Source organism: Artibeus jamaicensis, unplaced genomic scaffold (assembly GCF_021234435.1).
Source record: "Artibeus jamaicensis isolate MK-2021 breed Jamaican fruit bat unplaced genomic scaffold, CSHL_Jam_final contig_525, whole genome shotgun sequence".
In the NCBI taxonomy this organism is placed as follows: Eukaryota; Metazoa; Chordata; class Mammalia; order Chiroptera; family Phyllostomidae; genus Artibeus; species Artibeus jamaicensis.
In genome coordinates, this window is record NW_026521874.1 from 8,718,095 (window position 1) to 8,737,726 (window position 19,632).

Consider the following 19,632-nt stretch of genomic DNA (forward strand, 5'->3'; position numbering starts at 1 on the left):
ACAACACAACTTGCTTTAGCCCTTTCCATTCCCCCCAAAATTGATACCATTGTGCTCAGATATTTTTGCACAGCCAAAAAGGAAGTGGAACTTCCTATGGAAACTTGAAACTTTGAAACAACAAAATGCCCTGGAAACGAGAAGCCCTGGGACGAAACCTGGACTCCACGGAGGGTCCGCCGAACCGCCGGGAAGCAGGGTGATGCCCGTGGCAGGCCAGGGGGATGGAGAGCCGTGTCTGTGGGCCGTACCTGGTAACACTGTCGCATCTGCAAGGTGAAAGCCCTGTACTGTAGCTGGTCTTGGGACACAGTGGAAAAGGGACGGAACGTTGCTGCCGACGAGGCAAAAATGAACTGAAATGAAGCCAGAAGCCCCAGCTTCTGATGTTGAAAAAGGCAACACGTGGGTGTACCCACAGTAAGGGATGGGGGCAAAAACTCACTCAGCTCTGCCTTGTGTCAGGTTCAAGTACCCACCAGGAAGGCAGGGGGAACAGAGAGGCGTAGGACCGAGAAGGAAATCCCGTAGACTTCAAAGTTCTGGAAAAGAATTTGGGGGCTGACTGATAACGTACAGAGGGGTTAGCAGCCTGCTGAGTTTCCAGGGGCATCACTGCCAGGGGACCTCGGGCTTGTTGCGTGAAGTCCCAGACTGGCCCCCCAAACCTGCACCAGGCTGGATGTGGCTGAGTTACACGGCCGCCAGGGAGGGGCACCCCGACACTCACCTGCGACGTCACTGGGGAAGATGCGTCCCAGGGCTTCACGACCCCCACCCAGCAGCAGCACCTCATCAGTGCAGAGCCCAGGGGTCTGGGTATGTGGGTACGGACACAGTGGAGGCAGGCAAGGTGGTGGAGGCCCAAACCGCGTCTCCTCCTGGGCACACGGGCCACTGCCCAGCCTCCCCGCTTTCCCTCCCAGGCCACCTGTTGCAGACTGGGGATTCACGACCGCTCGACTTGTGAGGAGTACCCCCCACTGCCTGGACACCACGCTGTGGCAGAAGCCAGTGACGGGGCAACGTTTGTAGCCAGAGCCAGCCCGAGTTACACAGGCTGCCTGCCCGCCTCCCCCGCCCCGACCCTGCCAGGAATCGGGGCATGTCCGCCCTGGGAAGAGCACACTGTGCAGGAGGCAGGGGCAGCAGCTGCCAGCCACGAACTCCTTGTTCCTCCCCAGCTGCCCCGCCGGGAATGCGAGTGGAAGTGCTAAGTGCCACTGCGGCCTCGTCTCACAGAAGCCCCTCAGACACTCGGCCCCCAGACACGCGCCCCCAGGCTCGATCCCCTCCAGGTTGGTCAGAGATGGCCCCAGGGTGTTCCTCCCCACCCGCCACCCCCACCTAGAATCTTAAACGATGGCCTCAGGGCCAATGCACCCACCCACCCCCCTACCCAGTGTTACTTCAGCAAAAAAGTTCTCATGTGTTCAAGCCATTGCATTTTTCAGGGATCTATTTATTACAGAACTAGCATTACCCTAATACAGTCATTGCTAAATGGCCATAATACATTTATGCTATAATTGCACACTTTAATCACCATAGGAATGTCCTTTTCTCTTGATTCTAAATTTTCAGAAGTGAAAGGTCAGAAGTTAAAGTTGCTGCAAGGCGAAAGGTAAAAACATTGCGAGGTAGTCGGTAGTGTGGCTGTCGAACGCCAGGTCCCCCTACGCACGGGCAGAGCGCGCATTCCCCATCGGGGCAGTGGGATGCCAGGCAGGCCCCGCCCCCGGCCGGGGTCAGCAGACGACGGCTGGCGGGCTGCGTCCCACCTCCGGCCCGCTTCTGTACAGCCCCCGGGCTCAGATTGGTTGTTTTGTAGGGTTTTAAAAACAGAGAAGAGTCTGTGGCAGACAGTGTGCAGTCCCAATGTTCACTACCTGGCCCTGCCTTGTAGCGCTGCGGGGAGGGCCGTCCACGTGTGGCCAGCGCCTGGCTCAAAGCAAGCAAGCAGTACAAAGTAATACATGCAATACAGCTACTAACGTCTCCAAAAATGCACTGCCACAGAGCTGACTGCCTCACTTCCTCCGGGTGGACAGTCTCTCCTCCCCTCCCGGAAACAAAAGACAAACATCTTGATTTTCACGGTCACAAGATACTCTCGAATTAAAAAGTTGCTGGTGGTTCAAGTTCACATATCTGGAATAAGGAGTGAGAGAAAAGCATTTCCCTTCATAGCAAAGGGACTTCCTTGATGGTAGCAGAAGACAGCCGAAACCAGGGACGCGCGACTCGACGCGATACATTAGGGAAGACCGAGACATCTGACATTGTAAAATTAGAACGAGACAGTAAGTAGATATGGGAAAATGTTAAACTGATTTAGCAACAGCGTTCCGCGCAGGTTCTCGCAATCAAACAGTTCTGCGGTGTCAATGCACTTATAGTCGAGATCTACAACAGGGTTCAGGCAGACAGACAACATGAAGGCGGCCTTTCAAAGTCTGACTGATGGGTAACAGGTAACAGTTTCCAATGAGACGCTTGGCCCAACTGGGCTGACGCTCAGATGGACTCGAGTCAGGCGTGGCTGGGGGGCCGGCGTCTCACTGAGACAGTGCTCCCCAGCGGTGGCCGGCACGCACCGGGCCCCGGGACGCGGCGTGTGCACGGGAGGGACGCTCCAGGGTCGAAGATGGGACACACTGCAGGCTCTCTAACAGTCACGCCGCCCAACAGCACGTTACAGGCTCCGAGAAACACTGCAGCGCAGGCGACTGGAGACTGCGCAGCCCACGCGCGGCAACGGCAGGAAGAATGGGACTGCGCCGGACACTCTGGGCGGGCTGCAGGGCGCGCGGATGCCGGGTCGACGTTGACCTCCTGCTGGGGCTTCCCTCGGAGCCCCCGACGTTCTTGTCTCACAAACACAGACTTCGACGTAACTGAAAAGCTGAAGTCTTTGCACTACAAGCAGATGAACTCTCAAGATTACTAGCGAGCTTCTAAAATTCGCGTTTGGCAGGAAAATCACAGACTAAAGATACCCTGTGCGCTCACCAACATTGAGGAAAATTTCAGCAGGGCCAACTTTTGCATATTTTGATTAGAAGAGAAGTGAGAGACATTCTGCTGCTTGTCGCGGTGGGTCTTTCTGTTCTGCAAGGAAACTGGGCCGTTTACGCGGCCTCTCTAGGTAAGTCCAAGTCCCACTTGCTAACATTGTACCAAAGAAAATCTTGGCATTCATTCATTGGAAGAGAAAAGAAGTTATTATATCCAAATATTTAATATTTTAACATTGTGAAAGTTCTACTTTTATAACAGGGATTTTTAAAGTGGAGAAAACTTTGGAAAAATTTTAAAAAGAAACTTATGATTTATTAGAGTACAGGTTCCAAAACACGTTATTAGAAAAATATAAAGTGCCCAAATACCAGCTGACACAGGTGCCCGAGGCCTCCTGGAGCCAAATGAAGCATTCACAAGAAAACATTTAAAAACAGTCTAGACACATATTTACAGGTGAAACCATCTTTCTTGGCTTTGATGTTACTCTGCGGACAAAGAAAATCCACCCGAGACGCAAGGATCCCACTTCTCAGCGTGTGCACAGTTTCTTAGTGTTGCAACGCTAGTATTCACCCCGAACTCCCCACTTTCCACCCTCCGGTGAGAGTAGTGTGAAACCCCCAGCCTCAGGTGGGCTGGGTGCTGTGAGTGGTCACAATGCCAAAGGCAAGTCCAAATTGTCTGAGTCTAGATTTGATGAGGGACACGGACCCTGGACGACAGAGAACTCAGGTGGAGGGAGCTGGGTGGTCAAAACTCCATCTCTTTCTAGTAATCACGTAACTCAGCTGTCGCTTGCTACCAAGTGTCTATTTGCAGCCTCCAAACCTCTGTCATCCTTGGGTTTCAAAAAGAATCAATAGGAGGCAGTCATCAAACAGGGTGAGGATGTCCTGCATGCAAACGAACACTGGCAGTGACGGGTGACTGGATCCCTGTCCCCTAAGGCCCCATCCAGTAAATCAACTGGGTTCTTTCCACCTGAGGGAGGGAGTTCCGAGGCCCTGACTCTAGACCCATGAGGTCATCTGGCTGGAGTCCTGGCTTGGAACTGTCCACGCTGTTACTAAGACTACGGAAAAGAAGCCGCTGTGGTCTGAGTAGGAAGTGGGGCGGCCCCGAGGGGCCGGAGAACAGGCTGCGTGCTGATGGCTTCATAGCCATGGTGACCGGAGAGCGCAGGTTACACTTGTTTCCTTGCCCACAGATCAAAGACTCTTAAACTGAAAGATGGTTCATGTATTTCTACACTAACACATTCAAAAAAGTTTGGCGGTGAGTCGTGGGGGCGTGAAGCCTCCTCTTTCTTTTTTTTTTTTTCTTTTTTTCATTTTTAAAGTTCATTATCTTTTTTTCTGCTTACACAAGCGAAATCTCATTTTTGGGTCTTTAGAGACTGCGCAGGAAAATTTCTAAAATTTAACATCAGATTGTACTTCCTACTGTAAAGAGAACCCATCACCAGTTTAAGATCTACTTATGATACTGAATAGTTAAAAAAAATTTTTAAAGTACTTATTTTAAAGGGAGGCATAGTAGATGAACAGGGAAAAAACCCATCACCAAGGCCATTATACATTTTCTCAAAGAATTTCATGTAATAAAATGGAAAACTAATGATTCAGAAAGATAGAGGCATAAATCCAAGAGGAAAAACGGTTACTCTCCTAATTCAAATACAGAAAAAGATAAATGCTTAAATCTGTTTCACAGAGAAAAAATAAAAGCAAATGATTCTGATTACCACTAGTTTGTTAATCTCCAAGATCACTCAGCTTCACCTCCGAACAAGCGACTGAACTCAGGGTACCGAGACAAAGAAAGAGTCCTTCTCCAGAGTAATCAGAAGAGAAACTACTGCAAACTTACAATAACCCTATCTGCCCAGCAAGGAAAGTGTTCTGAGATGAATGTGCGACAGAATGAAAAGTGAGTCAAAAAAGAGATTATTGTAAGAGTGTCGACTGTGAGACCTCATGAAGACAGAATGTCACACACTGTCACCACAGGACAAGCGTACAAGCCATACCACTGAACACAGGGCCTTTCAAACGGACTCACTAGTGCAGGCGGAGAGCGACATTGCCTTTACAGCTGGGGGAGAGCACAGGCTACCTAAACTGAGGGGGGCCCGGCACCCCTGGCTAAGTGGCTTTCCTGGTGGGATGAATCCAGAGGGATCCGTGGAGACTTCTAGAATCCTGTTCTTGTGGAAGATAGCAGCAGCAGCAGCAAAGGTACAATGTCCTCTACTAGGTTTACTCTGCGTTCTCCTTCTTGGCACTGTAAATATTCTGCACCGTCTCGTACACAGACTCCAGATCCTCCGGGTACCGGAGCTCCAGCTCTGCGTTTGGGATGTAGTGAGTGCCCGTGAACTCTGAGAAATAGCGTCCGACATCGGGGTGCGAGATTTCTTGAGGCTCCACATTATATTCCAAGTTTTCTGTTGGTAAAGAGGCACATTCTCATTAAAATGGACTTTTCTGCAGCATCTTTTATCCAGAGAACTTCCTAACAACGGTTAGGAACATTTTTAAGGTGGAAAATAAAGAATGACATGTTTTCGGAACGTGGAAGAGCTAATAGGAAAAAGGTGGTGAGCAGGAATCGCGGCGGAGAGATGGTGGCCAGGGCCCCCAGCAGCTCCGGACCAAAGAGAAGCACCTTCCTGTCCTCAGAGCGGGGGGCTGGCGCAGCGGAGACTCAACTTGATCTAACACAGACCTCCAGACAAGGGCATCCCAACCAGCTGGTTTTTGCCAGCGGTTCAGCTTCTGAAGGCCCCACAGTATCTGATGACCAGCCTCGTACCTGCATCCTTCTTGCCTACTAAGGTGAGCCCCCCGCCATGGACCACATTCTCCGCCCCAGCAAAGTGCGGAGAGCCCTGTTCTGAGAAGGTCAGATGAGCCCCTTTTCTCTTCCCCCTCTTTCCTTTCCTCTGTGTATATTCAGGAGCAGCTCAGTGCTGGCTAATACTTAGTGTCTGAGAGCTGGGAGGAGGGCAGGAAGGTTGAAGCCAGACTACAGTCACAAATCTGTGAGGACAGCGCAGTGGGCAGTGGCTGCTCAGAACTCTAACCATGAGCCCAAAACAAGAGGCATGAGAAGCGGAGACAGAAGGTGGAGAAACCAAGTGCAGGGCGGAGGGCTCCCGGCTCCTACAGAGGGACGCGTGCTGACCTCAGTACGCACAGTGTGCCTACCCACCTGGGCCCCTAGCCAAACAGGAAACCGGTACTGGTATTAATTTAAATAAAAAAAACTTTTTAGAGCAGAAAACAAGGTAGTGAGGTTGGCAACTATGTATTACGAGGGGAAAATAAATCCCATTCTGCTAAACAGGGTTTCTGAAACATTTACTAGACGAGGAATGAGAAAGCTAAGTGTTACAAAATGTAACAGCAAAACATTAATCAGGGACTACTTACACGTCCTGGAAAAACCTTGAGGAGTCCTTTTGATTCCTTTGAATTTTTCAGAGAAATGTGTCTGCTTGTTTTACTTTAAATTTGCAAGCTGCCCCCAAATACACGAATATACTCCTGGAAAACCATGCAGACACTACCCGGAGTTCTCCGGGGGCAGTGGTGCTGTCCTGGTCCCTCCCCCGGGGGAGGAAAGCCCTCTCAGTGTGAGTGGGTCTCTCTGGTCCTTGTACGAACACAGACGTGATCTGCACGTCACTGGACTTGGAGAAAACCAGGTATTGTTTTGGTTTTGTTTATTCACCTAAGACATACAAGTGTTCACCGGCAACTGGTTTATTACTTAACTCAAGCTCAGTATGCTGAAGTCTGGGCAGACCCCAACACACCAGTCCTCAGGAATGAAACTGTTTTGTGACAGCAAGGGACCTTCGGCCCCGAGGGCAAGCATGTCTCTAGTGGAGGGGCCAAGGAGAAAGGCGCTTGAGATTTGCACAATTTAAAAGCGCCAAACCACCCTCTCAAACAGTTCAAATCTTACGCTCCCGCCCAAGGCAGGGACCTCACACACGAGCTAGCACGCGCAGACTGCCGTGGCTGAGCATGCGTGTGCAGGGTTGTGGTGTGGGCCTGCGTTTGGAGCTGCAAGACCAGTGACAGAGCCAAAATGAACGCTGGGTGAGGGTGCACATATACCAGCCATTCTACGAGGGGCTTCATGCATAAAACACGTGTGAAAACCAGACGTTCGCCTCACAGTTGGATTCCTGACCTTCCAACATGGGCAGCCAATGGCACCCGAAACACTGCTTCGCTGTAGTACCAAGAGGCCACAGTATCGAGGTTGGGGAGGGGAGCTGGACGGGCAGCCTGCCCCCTAGTGGGGAAATGCCACACAGGCCAATGCAGCATATCCCTCCCTGGGATTTAGGGTGACCGCTAGCATGCGGTCTGGAAAACCCTTTGATTGAGCAGAGTAAGATGGTTCGAAGACGTCGTGCGTGCATGAGGTTCATGATCTACTCAGACTCTATGGAGAACTGATAACTGGAGGAGCATTCATTACTGCCCAGGTTACTAGGGCCATGGAGCCAAAGTCTGAAAATTTGGGTCAAGAAAAAGTTGTAAAACAAAATAACTGAATGTAAATAAGCAGACCCGAAAATGTAAAAAAAAAAAAAAAAAATTAAACAGGTGTTTTTAAAATTTAGCCTCTCAAGGTCTCCCACTGGCTAATATGGGTTAATTTGGACAAAAAAATAGCTCAAAATGATTGTAGCATGTTGACTAAATAAAAATTTAGGAATCCATGGGAGGAGAGGGGAAGGAGAGCTAGAGTGGAGGGAAGGGCGGGTGGCGAGGAAGAGGGAGGAGGCAGTGCTGGGGGGGGCGGGGGGAGGAAGGCCCCGGGTCAGAGCAGCAGAGGGGCCACAGCAGGGGCGTCGGCAGGCTGCGATCCGCACACGATAACCCAGGTGAGGAGACCGACAGGTGCGAACACAAACACAAGGACACAGGCTGCTGGGGAGGATGAGAGACACGGGATGTCGCAGGATGGCTCCATGGGTTTCTCATTAACTGCAAAGGGAAGACGGGCCCTTACAGTGAGTCACTATCTCGGCCAAGTGACCTGAATCCGCCTCCCTAACAGTGGGACATGGAGCAGCACAGGTCTCCCGACGAGAGACGACGGGACACGCACGGCATCTGAGAATAAATATTTCGGCCAAAAGCATCAACCGATCTACTCAAGCCTCGCACCGAGCTTCCGGCTTACAGACAACACAGGTAAGCACACAGTGCGACTCGGCCAGAAAGCTCGACAGTTTACGGGGTGACTGGCCTGGCCTCTTCCAAAGCCCAAGTCTTGTGAAAAAGAAAAACAGAGAAAAAAAAGAATGAGAAACTGTTTCTGTTTCTGCTTTTCCTGAGAGACTTGAGACAGAACCAGGGCACATGCGTGTGAGCCCTGGCTGGTCGTCATTCAAACCAAGCGCAGACATGCCACCGAGACCAGCAGGAGCCCACCAGGGCGGGACGAGCACTGACTCCACACACTCAGTCGGGAACATCGAGCCCCTGGGCAGACCTGACCACAGGTGCTGGGGGCTTCAGAGAGGTGGGCATGGGACCCAAGAAGAGCCAGGCATGGAAGCAAGGCTCTCACACACAAGTGAGGGTGGCTGGCTTGTGTGTCAACAGGTAACAAGGCCACAGAGGGAAAGGAATGACCAGGTAGCCCCACGAAGTGACAGATCCCTGAGGGGTCCCGTATATCAGGCCAGGCCTTCTGAGGGAGCCTCTGATGGAGCTCCCCGCCATCTCTGCGGCCCCACAGCCGACACCCAGCTGACGGGTGGGTGTCAGGAAACCCTGCCCAGGGGCTGACAGGGATCTCCGGCTGAAAAAAGGGGACGTGGACGGCTGCCGTAGGGTGTGACTGGGAAGTTAAGACTTTTCTAAAAGCCTCAAAGCCTCGGAATTGAAACTTTTAAAAGGCAATCTACCCACAACCACTTAGTCTAACCCCAGAGTTAGGGGTGTGAAACTGACAGCCAGGTGCCCGACTTTCCTAGGAAGTCACTGCATTATGACTCCAAACTCGACACGGTTTACTTAAACTGCAATCAGAAATGATTTCTTGAGACAATGAAAAATTCAGGACACATAAAGTCAAATATCAGTTCGCCTCCTCTAAACAGCCTGTTTTAAAGTTAACGTACATGTTTCTAGAAACTCAAATCTCAAATACCGAAAGTCCTGAGAGCTGCCCTAGGTAACAGGGCAATGCGTGCAGGAGTTGAAGCCAGATGCTGGCCCGCAGCGTGGTCATGGGACAGGTCCCTTTGCCCCCGGATGGGCTCCGTGACTGTGAAATGCTTACTGCACGGTTAGCAGGGGCGCAAAGGCCCACAGGTCACTGAATAACTTTCAATACATGTTCATTTTTAGAAACTGTTACTATGACTTCTCATCACAGCTTGAAAAGTTAAATAAAGCCGCTGTCAGTGCCTTGGTCTGACACACGGCACTGACAGCCCCCCTTAGAACCTCCTCATCACACTGACGGAGGCTGGTGCGACCTGCAGTCTCAACAGACAGAACTGCTCTCGGTGCACGTGACCGTCTCAGTTCCTGGTGAATTAACAATGGATGTGAGACTCAAGACATTTACACGTCTGATATTCACATGCATGCCTCTACCAGAATGTAGCTCTGACTCGGTTGCACGCGTTTCCAGACAGGCACAAGGCATGACGGCCGTGGACGAGGCTTCGCCGGGCTGCCGGGCTCAAATTCACACTCTGAGTTGGAGCTGAAACGACTCTGTGCGCTTCGGCTTCCTCACGGAGTACACAGGGATGGCGACGGAGAAGGTGCATGTTTTCCAAAAGAGTGAGCGGACCTTACAACTCTGCCTGTTGCAGAGAGCAGCGCGGTCTCAGCATCTGCATTTTATTACTAAAATAAGCGCACAATACATCCGCCCTATTAAGTGGAGGAAGAAAGAAAAGGGAGACGTCTGGGCTGCTGGGCTGGGAGAGCCCACGCCATGGACTGCGGTTCCCGGGGAAGGCGGCCAGTCTCAGGGGGCCAGAGGGCGCCAGGGCAGCTCCCCCAGCATGTCTAGTCAGTGCCTCCAGGTCAAGCACACCCTCCTCACCTGGAGGGAGCCAATGGCAGTACCTGGGAAGCAGGTACTAGGGATTTGATTGGCAAAGGCAATGCCCAATCAAAACAGAGATCACCAGCAGCACCACACCACCTGGCTATGGTGGTGAAGGTGGGCGGGGAGACTTTGGGGACCCTGACTATCTAACCCGTGGCACGGCCACGCCACAGCATACCACCTGTGTTTATGGGCTGAATAGTGGCCCTCACGAGGACAGCTATGGTGAACTGACGATGAGGCCCAGTCTCAAAGAGCTGAAGCGCACGCGTAAAACATGCCCAGGCTTCGCCAAATGTACCGACGAGAACCGGCCACTTACCCTGGGCTGCGTATCTGCAAGAACCGTCCTCCACCAGAACATTGTAGAAAGGCTGGTGATGGCCGTGAGGCAGGCTGTGGACGTTCATGTTGCGAATCCACTCGTGTCCCATCATGCAGGTGGGGTCCCAACCGTAGATCACGCAGTTGTAGCCATACCTGCTTAACGCGAGAGCAACGGCCAATCAGGTCCCTGGGGCCCTGGCCACCGTGGAGTGTACAGACAGTGGCTTGGCTTTCCTTAAGCTCCTCTTCCTACAAATCTACCTGCTTTTACTCCATGTTGAGTCCTTTTTCAGGATGCTGCCGCCCCTCTCTATAACCCCGCCTTCCTATCAACCCAGCACTTCGGTTGGGGAAAAAGCCCCACTTTCTGACAGCGAGTGACGGGACAACAATGGGCTATCAAAACGGGAGCGGTGTCTGGACCCAGGCCTGACGACGACCCACGGCACCGGCTCTCAGTGCGTCAGAGGTGGAGACATAAAGCGCAGAACTCCCGCGCTATCTCCACGAATCGGGGCGGCCAGTGACTGCTCCAGGTGCTAACGTACGACCCATAAAGGAAGACGCTGGCCAGCGGACGGCATTCAAGGACCCTGGTTCAGAGAGACCAGCTGTCTACCCAGCTATCTATCTGGTAAGGGATCACTCTTTTTTCGTAGACATGGCAGCGGCACGGGAAATGGACTTTTAACGAAAGAGAGGGCCCTTACCTTTGACAGACACACTGTGAAACAGCTACAGGAGAAATGACATCGGGGACTCTCTTCCAGGGAGGAGGAAGGCAAGGGCAGGTGGGGAGGGGACAATGAAGATGGACCCTATCATGATGGCCACTGAGGCTGACGGGGGGACGTCACCTGGTTCAGTGTCCTCAGCTCTTACCCTGAGACGCTTGGAATGTCCGTAATAAATAAAAAAGAGAATGCAACAAACGAATGAAAACACGAACCCAAACCTGGAACTTGGAACTTATGTGCACACAGAGAGTATGTATACAGAAAAAGAATGACTATAAATAGGACAAACCACTTGTTAGACACTTAATAAAAGGAAACTCGAGTGGCCCGCAGACCTGTGAAAAGAACCTCAGCCTGTGCAGTCATCGGGGAGTGCGGACCAAAGCCGCGGTGCAACGCCACTCGCCATTTCCCGCACGAGCACGTTTCCGGAGGCCTGGCCACGGCACACGCTTGGCGGGAGGAGGGACTCTCGGCTCCCACCGGCTGGTGGGACATAAATGCAGCCATCCTTTGGACACAGTTTAATTCTGGGCCACAAGTGTACCCTGCGACCCACAACTTAAATTCAGGGAGAGCAAGACAAAAAGAAGAGATGAAGAACGATGAAGATGGGGAGACAGGAGAGGACAGTTCCATGTGTGGCCGCTTCCGCCTTCCCGTCGGACACCTGAAGGTCACTGAAGCACCAGAGGACCCCCGCCCCCCGCAGCCAGGAGAGCAAGTCCCTCCGCAAAGCCCAGAAAGGCTGAAGACATGGCTCAGTGTGCGGCCTTCCTGAGCGGCGCCGAGGCAGTTGCTGTGTGTGGCCAGGTCCCCTTCCAGCACGTCACGGCCGCCGCTCCCCAGCCCTCAGCATCCTCTGCAGCCGTGTGTGGGCGGGCGCCGCGGGGCACTCACCTCTTGTGCTTCATAATGAGCCCAATGGAGTAGCAGACATCCCTGTGCTTCTCATGGGAGCGGAGCTTCACCTCCACGCCCACCTCCTCCTTCTTGCGCTCGATGTGCTCCAGGGTGTGCTGCACCAAGTAGCCCACCGCCCCGTGCTGCCCGGGGTCCAGGCTCTGAATGTGCTGCAGGATGTCAAGCACCTTCAAGACAAGACAGAAAGACTAGGTGATAATATTTTTAGTAAGGCCTTTTCCTTTTTGCTGCATTGGGTACAGCCCTACCTAAGCTAGCCTGACAAGGGGCAGCAAGGCGAGACCCTGAGGACTCGGCCTAGGTCCCTGAGGCACATGGGAACCCCCCTAGTCAGTCTGCTCACTTCTAATACTGGGCACCAGCCCCGGACGCCCACACCCGACCTGCGTGACGGTGAGGGAGCATTAGCAACACGGTGGGCTGGCATCGGCATGGGTACAGAGAGTCCGCCCCTCGCAGGCAATCTGCGCTGGGGGAACTCAAAAAGGGTCTTACACTCTTGGTTAGTGTGGGCTTCAATCTGTTTATGCACAGAGAGAAAACGACTTTTACCTGCCTGCGCTCAGGAACTGGTTGGAAAAATACATGCTCAGCTGCTTTGATCAGGAGGATGCTGGACGGAGCTGCCTCAGTGCCACAGGGAAGTCCCCGAAAGGATGCTGACCCCATTCGTTTCTGATGTTACACTTGAAGGACGGAGGTGTGGGCAACAGGGTTTGGACCCCCCCCCCCCCGTCATTTCCATTACTTTACTCACAATGGCACTTCAAATACAAGTGGGCAAGGAAAGACCACACCCACACGGGATCCAAATGACTAGCTGGTAGAAGCAGAACCCGAGGCTGCGTTCTTTCTACAGTACCCGGGGCCTCCAGGGAGAACACAGATTCCGATGAGGTGAGTGCACACACAAACACACACAGTTACGGCCTCCCGCAGAGGGTCCCAGCATGTTCCTCCCGTGTGAGCAGGTGCTTCCCCTACTGCTGAGTCCAAAGACGCAGCAACCCCAAATCCTAGCTCCAGACCCGTCCAACTGGTGGTTTTCACCTCTGAACTTGTTTACCCGCTTTTCAAGTGACGATTAATAAAGGCTCCGTTTCCTGATACATTATGAACCTGTCAAAGTGTTGTGAAAATTACCGTCTTGTGCAATGTAAAACACTACTATTCTAACACCCAACCTTGCCTTCCAGACTGAGATCAGCGGGTCTCAGTATTTACTGAGCACCTATTTCTCCCTGGTCACTGAACCAAACCCGCCACTTTACAGAGTCAGCTCATCCTCCCGACCCGAGAGTGCGCGGTGGTCATCGCGAGAAGAGAAGCCGGCCTTGGTGAAGGCAGGCCACGCAGGCACCCGAGGCCACGGGCTACGAGGACCTGCAGTGAGGGGAGACCTGGGCCAACTCTGAACCCCCACCCACCACCACCACTCCAAAGCAAGAGTAGGGGTATTTTAATTGATGATTATTGAAAATGTCAAACACATAAAAATGGGCAGAACGGTATGACCTGCTGTACCTCACACCCACTTCAACCAGTCGGCTGAGAGCCAATCCCACTCCCCGCCCCCCTCCGCCCCCCCGCCGAGAGAACTTTCAACTTGGGAGACACTAACAACCTTTACCTTCTGTAGCAAACAGCACAGGATTTAACAGTAAAGCCTCTATTCACTGGGCTTGCGCAACGCGTCCCTCGCGTCCCCCTCTGCAGCTCCCACCAGTTACTGCTGCCGAGACTTGTGCGGCCTCCTAGACGCAGCTGCCCTCCTCTCCCAGCGGCCCCTCCCACCAGAGCAGGGAACAGGCCTAACTTGGAGTTCTCGGCACACAAAGGAATTCTCCTACTCGGAGCGTCAGAGGGGGAGAGGAGGCTCAGAGGCAACCCCTCCTCCCTCCCTTGCCGTGTGGGTGGCAGGCTGAAGGGAGGGCAGAAACAGGGACAATCCGGTGGTCTGGGCCTCGTATGTCCCCGAAGGCCAGTGAGGACAGCTGGGCACCGTGCCGTGTCCAGACCAGTGTCGGCACCCGGGTTCCTGAGCCTACAACTCGTGGGGCAGAGGTCCTGAAAGGGGGGGCCTACCATTCACGGCTGGCAAGAGCTTTTTGTAGAGGCCCAGAGAGTAAACACTTTAGGCTTTGAGGGCCCTTTGGTTTCTGACTCCATGACTCTCTCCGGCTGCTGTGGCTGGAAGGCAGCCAGAGGCAAGTGGGCAAATGGGCGTGGCTGTGTGCAAACAAATTCATATTCATAAACCAGGCTGCTTCGGGCCACCAGGCCACAGTTTGCTGGGCCCCCCATTGCAGGTTCCGCAGGGTCTCTCTGAAGCCCTGGGCCCCGCCCTCCGAAGCCCACTGTCTGTGGGCTCTTTCACTTTCACGGCTTCCGACACCAGACCCCGCTGCTGCAGCCCTACACGCTCTAGGACAGCGGCACATGGCTCCGGGCCCATCGCACCCAAACACCCCCACCTGAACACCCGCCCCAGCCCGAAACAGGTCTGCTCTTCCAATGCCCACCTTTCCCGTGGCCAAACCCTTGTTGGGAAATCGGGACACCCTCTCTGAACCCTCTCCTTCCTTACAGCTAACGAAGACCAGGCGTTCCTTACTCGCTCCAATAAAAACTCCTGAGCACTGCTGCGTGGCGGGAACCGAGCGGAGAGCAGGGGGGACGGCTGCAGGAAGCAGCAGGCAGCCCCTCGCGGAGCAGCTGCAGCACGTTCACGGCAGCTCTGTGGGAGGGCAGTGGGGCCGGCCCCATGCAAAGGGCTCGGGAAGGGGTTTCAGAGGCAGAAGTGAGCTGGCGACTGGAGTTGAGAGGCTGAAAAAGGTCCCAGGCAGGGGCACAGTGCGTTCCAAGGACTGATGCAAAGAACAGGGATGAACAGAGGACATGGCCATGGTAGCAGAGTACGCAAGGGGCCATCATGAGAAATGAGAGCACTGGCGGGGACGGCCAGGCCACCAAGACCCCAGCAGACCATACCCAGGAGGAGGAGCCGGATCTTCGTGGCAGCGGGGGCCACCCAGAGCACCCTGAGCAGTGAAGGGGAACAGCTGACATTAAGGCCACACTGGCTGCAGCGTGTAAAACGGGGTCAAGGGTCTAAGAGTAGAGGAACGAGACCACGCAGGAGGCCAGTGCAGTCCTCTAGGAGACAGAGCCCAGCACAGATGAAGAGGGGACCATCTGGGCACGCTGGTCCGGAGCCCAGGGTCCAGGCGGGAGATCAAAGGCCTGAAGCTGTCAGCCTACAGATGGGGCCGAAGCAAGAAGAACGGATGAGATGACCCAGGGGGAAGGTGCAGAGTGAAAAGAAGTCTAGAAACTAGCAAGGGCCTGAGAACCAGGAACTGGAGTAGAAGGAACAGAGTGTACTTCAGGGTGGGGGGGCGGCCCCCAGCGATCACTGAAGATAAGGAAAACAAGTATCTGTTGGATTTGGCAACAAAAAGAAAGATTTAGCAAAAAAGGGTCACTGGCTTCCCTGGCAAGCACAGTTCCTTCCGGAGGAGGAGGGGTGGGAACAGAAACCCCCCCACCTTCTGGGGAGTGTGTGGGAGGCAGGAGGCCGGGGAGGCCGCGAGCATGTTCTGGCCCTGCAGGGGAGGACAGAGATAAGGAGGGGCCCTGGGGAGGTGCCAGCAGGGCTTTCTGTTTTCCCCGAAGAAAGGGATCTGGGTGTGTTCAGTGCTGACAGTAAAGAGCAGGATCAGGGAGCTGGAGAGACCATGGAGCACAGGAAAGTCAAGCACTCCCCGAAAATGCAGGGGACTTGGGGACAGAGCGTAGCAGGCCTGCCTTGGGAAACTGGGGGACATCCTTGTCACTGAAACAGCATGCACCCCACAGGCTGGAAGGACATGTTCCATCAGCGTTCTTGGCTTTAAAATCTGGCTGCCCCATGCTCTCCCTTTCCCTTGCAGCCACGACCACCCTCGATGACTGCAACACAGTGACCAGGAGGACCTGCATGTCGCTCTTCCCAGCTGAATTCCACTGAAAACAAGTCCAAAACAAGTCACCCTTCTGGTCTTCCTAGTTTAGGAATGTTTCCCTTTTACCTAATAAGGCCGAGCGGATCCCAAGCCCTCCACAAGCTGATCTCATGTCCTGAAAAATGTTTTCCACATAACAACACCTACGCACACATGCGCACGCACCCATGTAAGGACCCCTGTGAAGCCCACCTTGTCTGCACACACTGCACTCTCCGCCTTCGTGCCCTGCGCACTCTGGCCCGGCTCGCTGCAGTGGCCGGCTCTGCTGCCCTCTGAAATGGTTCCATAGCCACCTCATACCCTCTCTGCAGAGGAGCGTTTTCTAACTGCCTAGCACCCCGACCCTTCCTCTGGGGAGCCCCACGGTTTTCCTCCACTGTCTCAGTGTTGGCTCCCCGGCTGGAGTTCGGGTTTTCAAGGGGGCCCCCAATTCACTGGGGATGAACCGCCTTTCCCTCTGGACCTCTGGCTGGGGGAAGCACCCATGCCAGCGGCAAATGACGGTCACCGTGAGGACCAGTGTCCTGGGTAACGACATATCTGGAGCTCATTTCATACAGTGGCATCTGTCGCACAGGAAGGCAACCTTGTTCACCCCGGGGATGCCGAGGTGACCCCTGGGAAGCAGCAGGCGAGCGCTAAGTGAGTTGCTGGGGTAGAGGCAGGGCTCCCGAAGACCTCCCCCGGAAGAGGAGGCCCCCCGGCCCTTCTACAGCTGATGGGTAACTGAGGTACGGAACCTACTTATCCAGAATCTTGCTTTAAAAGGATATCTGCATTTTATAAATACCGTGCCATTCCTTACCTAAACAGTGATAGGAATTATGCATATACTAGTGTCAAAAATAAATACGAGACAAAATAAAATAAGCTACCAAAGCCTGGAAGACGGCATTCACTTAGGCTCTGGGAGCAGGTGGTGACGCCGGCAGGGTCACCAGTCACCCCCCAACTCTCCGGTCGCAGCACGTGCTCTTTGCTCCCTGGGCCACAGATGACACCCTTCCTCAAGGGAGGAGTCTAGCGATTCTCCTGCTGATGAGTCCTTTCTCCAAATTAGTTTAGGTCTTTTAAGTTGTAACCAACACAACTGAAATCTCAAAAATGCAAAGTCTTTTAGATGCTTTACTTGGTCAAAAAAGGCTGGCTCCACTCAGAATTTGGTCCTCTCACCAGACTGTTCTAAACACACAAAACGGAGCACTACAACGTTTCCCCTGGAACAGCAAGGCCATGGTGCGAGTGGGCGTGTAGCTGCTACAGCTCTGGGACCCAACATAGGCCTTGAACCTGGCCACACCCACAGCTGCTGGGGAGCGCTTCTGCCCCTCTGCAGTCTGAGACTGCTGAGACTGCTGGCGGCTGGCCACAGGGCGTGACAAAACAGAAAGCCTTGCGGAACAGCGCCCAATCCTACAGCTTCCCAGAGCACAGCTGGTCCTGGACTAGGGCAGCTGGACGTCCACAAGCCTAAGACCCACCTCCCTAGGTCCGACGTCCAAGGGGGAGCTCCTGCATGGTCAGTGCAGTTACTAACGGCACAGCTGGAGGCTCAGCACTGTGAGTTTTGCCTCCCCTTGCTAAGTCAGGGTGACGGGGGGGAAATACTAACACTCGTTAGGGGCGCCAGGAGGTGACTGGCAGGCCAGAGGCCCCATGGTTCTGGACATCCAAGGCACTGACCACAAAGAGGGTGGGCAACTCCTGGCAATAGAACCAGTTTGGTTTTTTTTTGTTTTTGTTTTTGTTTTAATCAGAGTGAAAGGAGATACACAAATCTTTGAACAACTGGTCAAGGCTGGGAGACTTTGAACAGATTTGTGTTTTCCCCACGTTAATGGAAAAGTAAACCTGTAGGAGCCGCCTTTCAAGCTACGCATTCCCTCTCTACGGTAAGTGCAAAGCATCAAAGGCGAATAATTACCTTCTCTGGCCAGATTCCCAGGTGGAAGTAGAGCCTGGCTTGGAGGAGCAGCAGCTGTACCTGGTCCGGGTACATCGCCAGATACAGGTCCAGCGAGTCTCGCAGGAGCTGGTACGACTGGTCAATACCTTCCCTGCTGGAAGGAGACTTCACCTTATCTTGTGTGCTCCTGGGTGAGCCCTTCTCGGGCAAGGCCCAGGTTTCAGAAACAATCCACACAAATTCCCTGCATTTTCTGACTCTGACTGGCACCTCCCCTCTGCTCAGCCAACAGTTATAATATCCTCACTAAACACACACACACACGAGATGTTTCCCACTGCAGTGATGGGCACTCAACTAAAATCGTAAGTGTTTTCATTACACGGTCACATCAGTAACCCTGTTCATGATTAAAACTAAATTCTGAACAGGCGGAGCACAGGACTCGCAGGGCAGAAGCTGCTCTGTGTGACACTATGATGTACACGCACGTCTCCAAACATTTATTAAAACCTGTAGGATGTGTGGACTGCACACCACCATGCGTGAACCTGAGTGTATGAATGGGTCTCAGGACGTGGGGTGATTGAGATGTATTAACACAGGTTCACCACTCGTGACAAATGGGCCATTTCGGGGCAGGATGCTCCCCTGCGAGAGGCTGTGAGCGCCTGGAGGTTGGAGGCCTATGGGAAATCTCCGTACTTTCTGCTCAGTTTTGCTGTAAACCTAAAACTGCTCTAAAAATAAAGTCTACTAAGAAAAAAATCCTGCCACTAGGCAGAAAACCACTGCCATAATCTACAACTTCCTTTTCACTCTGTAAGCCAAATTTCCTTTGACTCAAAAGCAAGACAGTGTCACATTTCTGCTTTCTTATGTGAGTGACAGAAAGGCACAAACTAAAAGGTGACAAAGCACTTGGACATGAGAACACCCTGCCCCTAAAAAGAACCTGTGCCAGCCTGAGATACTCTCGTGACACAGGGACGCTGTCGGTATTCACAGAGAGCCTGCCTGAGCCCCTGCACAGCCTCAGAGGAAACTCACTGAGCCCGTCTTAAATGTGGACAGCATTCTGTCATGGGAACCAGTTTCTCCCACAGGAGGTGACAGCTGCAGATCGCCCATCAGCGCCGCACCTTCCCCGCTGCCCTGGTGCACCCCAGGGAGGCCCACTGGAGACGCCTCTGCAGGCCAGGGCAGGGCAGGGCAGGGCAGGCCTTCCGGGGTGTGCGCTCCGCCCAAGTACGGGAAAGCTAGGAAATCTTACCGCTTGCCCAGGCTCAGAAGGTTTCCCACCATTCGCTGCAGCACCTTCTTCACGTTGACCACCCCGTACAGGGCCGGGGTCACGTGCTGGCCAATCAGGTATTCACATTCCTTCACCGTCAGCTGCCTGCCCTTCCCGAAAGCGTCGATGTAGATGTAGTCAAAGATGTCCAGGTTGGCCCTAGACAAGGAACGCATGCCGTTAGCCCAGTCTCAGATCCCAGCTGAGCAAGTCAGTATTTAACCCTCCTGATAAATAAACAGCTCACATCAGAGACCAAACGCTAAAATGGTAGCATTTCCATTAAAAAAAACCCAAAAAAACAAGGCCTTG

At 53.3% G+C, this 19,632-nt stretch overlaps 1 protein-coding gene across 6 annotated transcripts in view; it reads right to left on the reverse strand.

The window, feature by feature from the left end:
• Positions 1–1,441: 1,441 nt before the first annotated feature.
• Positions 1,442–19,632, reverse strand: part of FBXO21 (F-box protein 21) — a 36,287-nt gene continuing 18,096 nt past the window's right edge. The window contains exons 9-13 of one of the 6 annotated variants that reach the window (XM_037156172.2): positions 19,300–19,479; positions 18,045–18,177; positions 12,090–12,280; positions 10,448–10,605; positions 1,442–5,470 (exon numbers count right to left, since the gene is read on the reverse strand). In XM_037156172.2, the coding sequence (XP_037012067.2) occupies positions 5,283–5,470; positions 10,448–10,605; positions 12,090–12,280; positions 18,045–18,177; positions 19,300–19,479 (850 nt within the window). In that variant the 3' untranslated portion in view covers positions 1,442–5,282. Of the gene's footprint in view, positions 5,471–10,447; positions 10,609–12,089; positions 12,302–18,044; positions 18,181–19,299; positions 19,480–19,632 lie in introns of all 6 variants that reach the window. The other 5 variants (XM_037156170.2, XM_037156169.2, XM_037156171.2 and 2 more) reach the window with 5 other exon arrangements.